The 12,662-nt window shown below is 30.5% G+C and overlaps 1 protein-coding gene across 1 annotated transcript; it reads left to right on the forward strand.

Moving 5' to 3' along the window:
- The first annotated feature begins 233 nt into the window (after positions 1-233).
- LOC123290917 (uncharacterized protein ZK1073.1-like) lies at positions 234-11,389 on the forward strand. The gene is made up of 9 exons (XM_044871334.1): positions 234-505; positions 601-651; positions 3,491-3,554; positions 3,933-4,050; positions 8,231-8,441; positions 8,715-8,789; positions 9,791-9,906; positions 10,039-10,201; positions 11,217-11,389. The coding sequence occupies exons 1-9, from the start codon at positions 464-466 to the stop codon at positions 11,376-11,378; spliced, it is 1,002 nt and encodes a 333-aa protein (XP_044727269.1). The 5' UTR covers positions 234-463; the 3' UTR covers positions 11,379-11,389.
- The last annotated feature ends 1,273 nt before the right edge of the window (positions 11,390-12,662 follow it).

Below are 12,662 nucleotides of genomic sequence, written 5' to 3' on the forward strand. Positions count from 1 at the left end.
GGACTGACAGAAAAACAGGATAGATAATATATAAGATGACAGTTCCTGCGTCCATCCTACCAAATTCTACTGGCAGTACTGGCCATTCTCTATCATAATAATGAACATATGTTATCTTGTAAACATGAACAATATAATAAATATTTTGAGACGATCACAATAAATTTCATATGTTTATTTATAAACTGAAGCCAAGTACTACTGTACTGTACTGTACTCCTGTTCCACAGATCTATTTGAATTCTAAAAACTAATAAACATCCACACAACATAACAGTGTGAATACGCTCTTCTCATCATATTCTTTTTTTAAATATTTGACCGAAGAATTTTTGTAATCGTATCTTTGTTAGAATTCATCACACACACACAGAGTTAGTTCATTCATTCAAAGTTTTGTCAAGTCAATTGTTGCAATTTATTGCTGTGATATTTTAAGTGCCCATATACATAATATATAAAAATGAATTCAAGAAAAAATTCTGAAGCACCTATTCCGGAACGGGTATGCATCATAAATTTTCCTTTTTGATATATATGCAATGGTTTTTTATTTTTTAAGCGCGTAAATTACATATATTTTTTTGTTTTGATTTTCAGAAATATATTGTGAATACTCAAAGCTGTGGAGAAATACATGTCTTTGTTCAAGTAAGTTTTGATTTTTTATATGCGACTAAATAATTTTTTTAATAATAGTTTGAGTCTTTATCTATCGTTAGTAAAGTATTTCGATCATACTTTAACGTGTAAATTCTTGTGGAAAAATTTTTCAAAAATGTTAACATTTGTTGAAAGTCTTACGAGAAAGTAAGACCCTTCCAACTTTTCTTAAATTATACAACCAGTTATCGATTAGATGAAGTGAAAAAAAATCTGAAAATTACTTTTTCGAATTCAGATTTGTTTTTGCACTAAAATATATAAGTTACCGTGAAATTTATTGAGAAATAAATAATAAACTGAAAAAAAAGTACTGGTAGGAAAAGTTTTTAAGGCAGCAAGTAAATATTTTGATTTAAGACAATATTTTCTTTCTAAATACCTACTTATTTTATTGAGTTAAGTAGGTCCTTTCGCCGACAATGTTAATTTAAAAAAATGCACTACTCACTTCCAGCCAGTGCATAATTTACTTCCAACCGGTGAAAGAACTACCTTTATTGGCATATGAAAACTAAGTTATGTGGGTCATGAATTGAAAGAAAATTTTATTTGTAAATATTTATTGTGTGTCCAATTCAAGCTTTACGTAAATTAAAAATCAAGCTTTATGATGATAGCTTTCATGGATATTATAAGTTTAGGTCAAAGTTTTAACGTTAAGAAATATCTAAGATGGACTTTTGCGGCTTTTTCGCTTTATATATGTGATATATTCAGTTCTGAATTTAAATTTTTGGTGCCCAAAAAAAAAAAAAAAATTATAAAACAAATCTATCCCACGGAAACCATACATTTTACTCTGTATTTTACTCTGTGCTAAATTTCATCCAGATTCTTCCAGCCGTTCTGGCGCTATTGAGTAACAACATCCATCCATCCAAACTTTTACGATTTTAATATATATCAGATTGGCATATTAAAATAAAGTTATGCAGGTCATGAATTTTTAATAATTTAATGTGCAAATTTATATGGCGTGTCCAATTTAATTAAGAGAAGATCTTGTAAACATTATGCGCCTCCACCATAGTAACATTAAAAGTCAATCTTAACAATATTAGTGCTTTATTATTATCGCACTCCTTAACTTCAATTTCTAATCAATTTGGATTGCTTAACTAAATTTTTGTCTACTAAATGATATAGAATATTGCTTGGGTTATACGTTCTCGAGCAAAAAACTTATTTATAAATCAATTTTTATTCAAATTTTCGCTGTTTATTAAAATGGAAAGGAATTTGTTGATATCCAAACTATTTCTTACTGATATCTAATAGGTTGGCTGATAAGTCCCCGGTCTGACACATAAATGGCGTCGCTAGTATTAAATGCATATTATTTTTATATAGTACCAACCTTCAAATGATTCGTGTCAAAATTTGACGTCTGTAAGTCAATTAGTTTGTGAGATAGAGCGTCTTTTGTGAAGCAACTTTTGTTATTGTGAAAAAAATGGAATTTCGTGTTTTGATAAAATACTGTTTTCTGAAGGGAAAAAATACAGAGTCCGGAAACTCATTATCAAGCCAAGTTTTTGCTTCCACTGTATTTTTTCCCTTCAGAAAACAGTATTTTATCAAAACACGAAATTCCATTTTTTCCATTTTTTTCACAATAACAAAAGTTGCTTCACAAAAGACGCTCTATCTCACAAACTAATTGACTTACAGACGTCAAATTTTGACACGAATCATTTGAAGGTTGGTACTATATAAAAATAATATGCATTTAATACTAGCGACGCCATTTATGTGTCAGACCGGGGACTTATCAGCCAACCTTAATAAAATAAAGTTATTAAAATGCAGTTAATTATAAATTTAATTGTTTTTTTGATAAAAATTACATAAAAACAGGGGCCATATAAGGTCTAATTAATTTTCAAAATGCTGTAAATTCTCTAAATTAGATTTCTTTTAAAAATTGCCATTAGTAAAATAATAACTTAATACTCTGATAATACAAATTTTATAAACTTGGACATAGTTGTCCAAGGTAACGGGCCGTAAGTCCAGTTAAGGGGACAAAAATGACGAAACCCTTTAAGAAGCATGATTTTAAAAAAGACATTAGTTAGAATACAATTTACTTTCACAACTTGTATTTTGAAAATACATTTTTGTAAACATATGGGCTACTCAAAATAAACAATATTATTAATAGACTTGTTTTGAACATGTATTTGACGACTATTACCTACCACACACTTATTTACAAATCTTTCATAACATGTTATTATTACTATTTTGGCAATTAATAATTTAATTTCTTCAATTTTTAATTTTATTATTTAAAATTTCCGTTTATTTATACATTATATACATACAGTGTGATTTTTTGAAAATGTTCCACCCTTATATTTCGAAAACGGAATAGAAAATCAAAAAGTGCGAAAATATCTATCATATAAGTTTTAGGGGAATGAAAACACATGCAGTGTTCACACAAAACACAAAGAGGGGTTAAAGAACCGAGCACATTTTAAAATGGAAAGTGGCCCTGGTTTATATTCGTTAATTTTTTGATATACTGTTCGTCTGGATGTGCTGAAAAAGGTTCTCATGGACACGAGCCTTCAAAATGCTTCCTTTCATGTTGTTTCAGCAAAAAACAGCAGGAAAATGATGTTTTTATGTTGATCTTTACGACTTTTGGAGGTTCTAGTTAAAATGAAACCCGACAACCGTGAAAATCAATAATTTAGCTTAAACTGCCAGAATCAAACTTCGATTTCGTTGAATTTTTCACTTCTCCACTATAACTTCAAGCAAATTCTTTGATAAATCTTAGAATTTTTTCTAATTTTCTTATAAATTGTTTCAGGGTGATTTAACTCAACAAGATAAACGCGCCGTATTTTTGACTGTCCATGATTTAGGCAGCAATCGTAAGTATTCAAATTTTTTTACTATACATTTAGTAATAGTTTCTCAACACTTAGGTATTTGAGGGTTTTCACCTTGGGTCCTAAGAGTTTTAGAAAGTGTACCTATAATAATCTAAGATAGATATTTTTCATGGATTATTTATTCAGGAACTGAGGTATGAAGTAGCCTTACAATTGGTTTGCAAATCAGAATTTTAAAATTACATTTTCTTACCCTTGGGTGTTTTACCCATAATTTCACTATACCAAAATTATACTGCAGTCCGGTCTAATCCAGTCAATCATATTCCAGACTATTTCCTAACATTGCATATTTTGTTTTAAAGAAGTCAAAAATTTACTGTCTTAGCATAAAATAAAAGTTATTGTTGTTTTTAGATCATTCATTCGATGATTTTGTCCATCACCCATCAATGTGCGAAATTCGTGAACGTTCAGTTTTCATTCATGTGGATGCTCCTGGTCATGAAACAAATGCACCAGCACTTGCTGAAAAGTAATTAATTATTATTTTATTATTATTTATTTATATTTTACAATTATTTATTTTACGCCAAGATCGATAGCCTAGACTTTTTGCATAGGGTGCAAAAATAATTGAGGGTACCTAAAAAATTTCTTGAAAAAATTATGGTTTTTGAAAATAAAGTTGAATAGTTTAAAGAGTTGCACTAGATGATGACCTTCAACTTAACCTTGTAGTTAATTTTCAAGGTTATTTTGAACCTAAATTGATAATTTCAAGTGGAAACACCTATTTTTGATATCGGAAATGGATGGAGCACAAAATTTTGCGGTAAAATATGAAACGTATTAAAATCTTCAAGAAATGTTTCAAAGCTGTCACTTAGTATATTCTTTTTTCAAAGTCGTACAATTTTACTTTTAAAGTAGTCCGGCTATTTGAGCAAATACGGTGTTCATTTTTTTGCGGTAAATATAGTTCGAAGTCCATTAATCACAATAAACACAGTTTTGGGGCCTCGTGTGGGGCTTAATTTTGAATTATTTCATTTTAAAATTGCGACTTTTAACACAGTGCCTTATGAAAGAACTCACAATAATGTTAATTGTACAAAAATTAATCGGTGATTGAGCTTCACAAAAGTTTTTATGACGAAGAAATTTCATCTCAGATTTTGTTTATGCAAAAAAAAAAAAAAATTTCGTTAAGGCGCTTTCTTAAAAGAAAACATGAAAAAATATATATTTTTGACGCTTTTACGTTATTTTTAGAGCATTTTATTACATTTACGCCATATAAATTGCCTAGTTAACGATATTTTTATAGCATTTTGTTACATTTACGTCATACAAATTGCCAAGTTGACTACACAACAGCCGGACTACTTTAGGAGAATTTTTTATTTTTAAAGTAATTATACTACTCGAAGTATTTCATTCCGTCTACAAATTATTTTCATGCAGAATCGATTTTACTTTTACTGCAAATGATGAATGAAAAACCGAAATTAGTTATCTATCACCTGAATACTATTATTTCTGTCGGTAATTCATCGCGCGTAAATGAGTACGTGCTGGCGTCAAGGTCTGAGTTATATTGTGTTAAATAGTAAATGTTATTATATCTGTGTCACGTAATATAATTACATTTACTTGACTATGATAAAAAAAAAAAAAAAAACTGCAACACAATTTTAATAATAATTGGGGTTAATTGATATCGTCCATAAATTTAAATTGAGCAAATTGATAAATTAACATCTTTTAAAATTATAAAATATACAATTATTTAGTTAGTTTATGAGTTGGGAAAACCGTTGAAAACAATTATCGTTGTACCATGCATAGTTTTCCTTCAAATTTAATTTTGTATTGGGAAATTTATGTTTTTTTAATGTTTAAATTAAAATTGACCAAATTGATAAATTAAAGCCTTTTAAAATTATAAAATATTCACAATTATTTAGTTTATGAAATGGAAAAACCGTTGAAAAACCTTATCGTTATTTCTAAGGATAAAACCGGGTTTTCACTCAAACTAATTTTCGATATTAAACTTTAAAAAGTTTTCTTTGTTCAAAAAATAATGTTGCCTTGTGTCGAAATTTTTTTTTCCAGCAGTTTTTTGCCAGAAATTTCATGAGATAATAAAATTTTTTTTCTCTTAATATATTATGCACCAATTCGGACTTTCTAAGGCAACGGGTTCGTGAGAGTTCCTGACTTAAAGTTTTATAATCCTTTAACACTTTTTAACCCTTTTTATACCATGTATATATGATATATACATAGTATATTAAGTTTAGTCCCAAGTTTGTAACGCTTAAAAATAATGATGCTAGGAAAAAAATTTTGTCATAGGTGTTCATAAAATCACCTAATTAGTCCATTTCCGGTTGTCCGTCCGTCTGTGGACACGATAACTCAAAAACGAAAAAAGATATCGAGCTGAAATTTTTTCAGCGTACTCAGGACGTAAAAAAGTGAGGTCAAGTTCGTAAATGAGCATCATAGGTCAATTGGGTCTTGGGTCCGTAGGACCCATTTTGTAAACCGATAGAGTTAGAACAAAAGTTTAAATGTAAAAAATGTTTCTTATCAAAAATTAAACAACTTTTGTTTGAAACATTTTTTCGTAAACATCACTGTTTACCCGTGAGGACGCCAATTAGGCGGAAATTTTATAATATGTACTATACTTGATTATCAGTTAAGGTATGTATGTGTCAGATGTTTGTATGTGTAATGTGATAAAGAAATCAACACTGACTATGCATGGTATTTCAACAATTAACTCAGTCAATTGTTTGTTTTCACTTGTTTAATCTTTAAATTTCATTAAAAAAGAGCTAAGTAGAAAGCTCGTATGGTTTTCTTACCATGTAGGTACTCAGTGCCTACTGTATTTATTTCCGAAATCAGTTGTTTATCTACAGAATTTGATAGAATAAACGAAAGGAATTTCTAGTTGACCTTGTATAATGTATTTTACAATGATTCAATTTGTTGTTTCACGTCCAAGGTTTTTTTAATTTTGTAAACATATTATTTTGAATAAATTTCCACTATTTGTGTTAAGTTTTTCTTATAAAAACGGGTTTTCCTCATTAGAACGCAAGTTGTATATACGTACTAGATATGCAAAACAAAAAGAGAACGATGAATAAAATGGGGAGACATGTAATAGTTTTTCTCATAAAAATTTGTGTTTTTTCGACGTTAGAATAATTTAAGGCATTCACATACATCCTTTTTTTTCTTATTTTGGAGTGGTGATCGGTCGTTGACAACGGTACAACGTTCTGTTCGAAAACTATTAATACAACGTAAGATTTTGTCTCGGGTGGGTCAGAGTCATTTTGATTGAATTGCCAACAAAATTCCCGCTGAATTGCAGTCTTCGAATCGCCACTTCCAAAAAAAGATTATTGGCGAATACATTGTCTTAAAGATCATGATTCAGTTTGCTTACCGACTAGGGCGAGGGCGAGTATTTTCGTTCAAGGAAAACTAATAGCTCTACTCTGTATAATTTTAACATAGGTTACAATCGTAAGGATTGATTTTATGAGAACGCAATTTATACTGCGTCTAATTTCAAACTGACAAGTTTATGAAATCAGATGGGAATTCTACATATTAGATAGCCCGCAATATTAGATAGTAAAATGGCATTCTGTGAAACTTTTCTAACCCATCCAAAAATGTTCTTTGGATCATTCTGATCAAAGGCTCTCATGGCCACAAAAATTGTTAACGAGTAGTTTTCGAGCTACGGATTACATAACTATGATGTATGTGCTGCTATTATCGACCGTAGCTAGAAAATTACCCGTTAAAAATTTTGTGACCGTGAGAGCTTTTGGTCAGAACGATCCGAAGAACATTTTGGGAGTGGTTTGAAATAGTTTCCCAGAGAGCCCTTTTCTCTATCTAATATTGCGGGATCCAAAACGGTTCTTGACATACCACTAAACCTTGTGCAACGGATATTAAAGACAATTATATATTGTATTACGTTGTATAATAAAGTTAAAGGCGTTTCACTTATGGGATTATTAAAATAATTAAGATTATTTTATTAATTTACTTGTTTATATCGTCTTAAGTGAAAACAGCACAAAATATTGTTAACTTCTTGTCAAGAGTTTTCCTGAGTTTAATTATTAATTAAACACTATAAGAAAGAACAATTATAATTTTTTTGTTTACCGGATAAAAAAGTTTCATAAAAATTATGTTATCAAATAATTTTTTTAATTGATGTTAATTGTTATTTTATATTTTTGTTTATCTTTTTTGTGTGTTTACTGAAAGATCCTTTGCTTGTGTCCGCGGTCGTAGAAGGGTCAAAGATATTTATTTGAAGACCTTGAATTTTTGTTTTGAAATACAGTGGAATAATTTTTGTGGGTGTGGCTTGAGTTGGCACTGAGGCACTTTTTAACGGACACAGAATTATCGGAGACATTTTTCTTAAAAATTACTCTAAAGAAGTTTTCACTTCAGCTTCATCAGCCAGAAGCTTCCAATTTTGTTTTTTATCGGTATCCGGGCTAACAAAATTAAAAGTTATTTCACTCAAATTCTATCAAAATTCAAAATCTGAGTTAGTTTTATCATGGGAAGATGGTCTGTTTTCCAAATTTTTCATGAACTTGTACTTTAATAGGACAAACTGATACTCCAATTTGTATGATTAAACCTAATAGTTTTCAGTATCCATCGTTACAAGCATTTGGTGAAGAATTAGTTACGGTATTGGATTTCCTTCACGTTAAATATGTGATTGGTTTTGGTGATGGAGCTGGTGCTAATGTATTAGCACGATTTGCATTGGAGAATCCAACACGTCTTCTTGGGTTAATTTTGATCAATTGTACTGGCAGTGCTGCATCTGTATTGGATAGCTTTAAAAATAAAGTAAATAAATGTTTTCAAAGGCTGCGTCACACATTCGTTATTTAGCGAATATCGACGAAAATTCCATAATTATTAGTAATACACCCTTTAGTATTCGCATTCGAATTTGATGTATCCAAAAGCCTTTCCGCTGCGGTAAATTACGCCACGAAGGAGTTAATTTCTGTAACTGTGATTTGATTCGATCTGCTTTGGATGTGTGATTCGAATGTGTGATTCGGCCGAATGAATTTCAAAAATGACATTTTTATAAAATTATGCATTTATTTTTAGTATTTTTCATGGTCTGGTAAACAACAAGTTGGTCAATCGACTGAAGATTTTTTGATTTATCATCGATATGGTCATGTAAGTTTTGTTTTTTGTTCTTGTCCACAATGGCTTTGATTAATAACAAGATCGGATTAATCATGTCGGGGCTCCTAGGCAGTGAAATTTTCGGGGCCATTTTCCAGCCTTTTGAAAATCGTCAGTTCTTTTCAATTTGATGAAGATATGAGTAAAATGAGATAGTAATTTTAAACGAAAGATTAGTTTTTTGCCAAGTACATTAAGTTTAACGCAACGTAACGTATCCATATTATTATTAGTTCTACTATTCGAAACTAGATAGCTCTGTTCTGTAAGTATGAAATATTTTATCAACCGTCTTCGAAAACCGATGCGGCGAAAAAACAAAATAGACTTATTGTCATTAATGATGCAATTTTCCCAATTCAATTTTCTCTCTATAAAACATTTTCAATTACTTTTGTGCGCGTGCATGTTCACTAGCCAGAAGTGGATTAAATCTGTAAGACGCGGGTCTAGGGCTGCAACATTTAAGGGGTTCCGAAATTAAAAAAGGTGAGGTTGATTGTACGACAAAGCGTACTACTAGTATGGTTATGACGGAATTGTATTTCGTTAAAAATGATGCCTTGGTTCTAGAACCACCATCATCATCAAATTCGTCACCGCCCCTTGCCGATGTGGGGCTCCTTGACATTTGTCTACTCTACCTAATTTTTAATCCGACCCTGATTAATAAACAAATCAAATCATCTACAAATGATAGATAAACAAATTAATAAATATAATCAATAATAAATACTGGACAAAACTGAAAAGAACTGAATTGTTCTAATGTTGTTGTTTAGTTAAATCGATCAAAAAGCAGATATTTTTTCATTTATTTTGATTAAAGATTAATAATAAAGAGTTGATTTTTTTCCAATTTGGTCATAAAATTATTATTTCAAGTTATTCAGTTATAGAAATTTATGACACCACAAAAGTGTTCTTTTCAACAAATACTTGCCAAGATTCGATTTTCACAGCCTCATTTAAATGTTAATTTTTATTTTCAGCAACTATTGGCTGATACGAGTCCAGACAAAGAAAATGTAATTGAAGAATTTCGCGAAAAACTTCATGGATTATTAAATCCAAGCAATGTTAAACAATACGTTTCAGCGTTTTTGAGGTTTGTATTATTTACTATCAATTTTTCAGAACGTTTCTATAAATTCTGTAATAGCTATTATTGGTCTTTTTCGAATTAATTTTGAAAACCCTGTGGGTATGATACTTAAATAATTTGTTTGGATTATTTTAGCCGAAAAGATTTATCTTTAAAACATTTAAAAGTTGATACGTTATTACTCACTGGTTTATTGAGTCCGTATGCAAATGAAGTTGATAAATTGTTCCAAGAGGCCAATAAAGAAAAGACAACAATTTTAAAAGTTGAGAGAGCTGGACATGTTTTAAACGATACGGTAAGTTCACTAAAAAGTCGATTTATACACATTGTTGACGTAGTGGTTAGGTAAGGTTAGAACGACTGTCTTGGGGAGGGACATGTCTAGGCCATAGAATCCGTTATGATACCGTAAAAGAATTGGCCCATCCCCGGCTACTACTCTATGAACTGTTCGAAGCTGTTTAAGAACTGTAATAATCGTGGCGCCGTGTTACATCCAGTCCATGAGTGCATGCCGCCTGTCCAGTGTCCAGTAATAGCCGCCATGATTTTATCTTATAGATGCCGTTTGAAGCGATATAAGATCTTCGAAAAACCTTTTCAGACCATATCTATCTTTTAGTATTACGAGTTTCCCCCTTCATCTAAGATTGCTCATTGATGTTTGTGTTCAACAGCCATAAGTCATTTCCAGCAAGCTCGCCTGCTTCACAATTTACTGGAATGTCCCTGTGTCCCGGGACATATATTCACTTGTTCCGCCAGTTCATTTAAGGATGTTAGGCGTCCTGTGTTTTTTTGAGGTTTGATAGACCGAGCTGAAGGATTTAAGTGCTGCTTCGCTGTCGGGTATGACACTAATGTGACGTATATCTAATCCGTAATTTCATTAGTAGTGATTTCATAATGATTTCTATCCTCCTTTATTGTTTGAGGAGCTTTCTTCCTTGGTGCGATACCGTAAAATGCCGAGTAAAAGATAAAACGGCAGTTCCTATTAAGTTAGCTACGGGTTCGATTCCCGGCAATTGTGCATAATCACATTTCATCATTTGTATATAGATGAGAGTTGTCTATCTTGACCTTGTTATTAAAAAGGTTGGAGCTTCTATTTTAGCAATATTTACACGAACAAATAAATAATCTACATAAATAATCTTCCTTATGTTCACCTTACAACTGAAATGGTATATGATTGTATTCTAGCAATATTTATACAAATAAATATTCTCAGTCACTGTGTGTATAAATGGATTTAAAGTTCATTTTTGTGAAAATAATCAAAATATTAATTTCATATTTGTTTACAGCCAGCAAAAATTGCCCAAAGTCTTTTATTATTCTGTAAAGGACAAGGATTATTATCATCAGTGGCAATGCCTGGTATAGATCGACGTATGTCACGTGGTATGAGTATGGAAGAATATGATAAACCAAATATTCGACGATTGTCATTAACAACATCATCCTAAGAACTTTTTATTCTTATATTTAATACATATATTTAAATTTAATTTAAAATCTGATTATTTAGATTTAATTTAATTCATTATTTATTTTATTTAATTATAATTTCTGAAATTTATAATTTAGTATTTTGAAATTTGTTTTGTTTTGTGAAATTAACGATGCATGATTTAATATTTTTTAAATTTTGTAAATAGGAAGCGACAATAAAATTTATTAATTAGAGAATTATTTCTTAAAATTACCAAAAGATATGAAGTTTTTCCCAAATTTTATAGTATAGGAGACGGTATAAGGTCGACCTTGACCCATCTAATAATCAGATTAGACATAGTTATTATGAAATTTTAATAATTCATAAAAACGCTTATGACGAAAGCTTGTCTATCGAAAAGTGTTATTCATGGATATTTTTAATTAAATTAATTTTTTTTCATAACGGTTTTTTTGGAGGCAAGCCTCTGCCATTATTTTCGTATCTTAGACTATTATAATTTTCCGTTTAACAGACTTCACAAGCATTTCCTTGACTTGAAAGAGGAGGCAATTTTGAAAATAAAAATAATAGCAAAAAATTTTTCCTTGAGACTTTGATGAAACTTGGTACATACTTTCGAAATATCTCAGAAAATGAGCTGAATTTTTATGTATTTTTTGTCCTAAGACTAATAAATAATCCAAGGATTAGAAAATAAGATTGATTTTGCGCTTGATCGAAAAAAGATGGAAATAAGTACAATTTTGGCCAATATCTCAGAAAGTTCTCGCCAGAAAGCCAAATAAACTAGCTTTATGCATTTTGACTCTGATCGTCTGTAGCTCGAAAACTACTGGTTAAAAAGTTTTGTGGCCTTGGCAGTTTTTGATCAGAACGATCTGAAGAACATTTTGGAAGTGGTTTGAAAAATTTTCACAGAAAGCCATTTTCCTAGTCGTACATGTACTATAAATATAATATATGTGAGATTCTGATCGTCTGTAGCTCGAAAACTACTGGTTAAACAGTTTTGTGGCCTTGGCAGTTTTTGATCAGAACGATCTGAAGAACATTTTGGAAGTGGTTTGAAAAATTTTCACAGAAAGCCATTTTCCTAGTCGTACATGTACTATAAATATAATATATGTGAGACTCTGATCGTCTGTAGCTCGAAAACTACTGGTTAAACAGTTTTGTGGCCTTGGCAGTTTTTGATCAGAACGATCTGAAGAACATTTTGGAAGTGGTTTGAAAAATTTTCACAGAAAGCCATTTTCCTAGTCGTACATGTACTATAAATATAATATATGTG

This window comes from Chrysoperla carnea, chromosome 1 (assembly GCF_905475395.1).
Source record: "Chrysoperla carnea chromosome 1, inChrCarn1.1, whole genome shotgun sequence".
Lineage (NCBI taxonomy): Eukaryota > Metazoa > Arthropoda > Insecta > Neuroptera > Chrysopidae > Chrysoperla > Chrysoperla carnea.

What these genes read in the sequence shown, in the direction of transcription:
- LOC123290917 (XM_044871334.1), top strand. Translation starts at nt 464, where the DNA reads ATGAATTCAAGAAAAAATTCTGAAGCACCTATTCCGGAACGG. An exon ending in TGGATAGCTTTAAAAATAAA is followed by an intron (nt 8,442 to 8,714) that starts GTAAATAAATGT and finishes ATTTATTTTTAG; the next exon opens with TATTTTTCATGGTCTGGTAA. An exon ending in GACATGTTTTAAACGATACG is followed by an intron (nt 10,202 to 11,216) that starts GTAAGTTCACTA and finishes ATTTGTTTACAG; the next exon opens with CCAGCAAAAATTGCCCAAAG.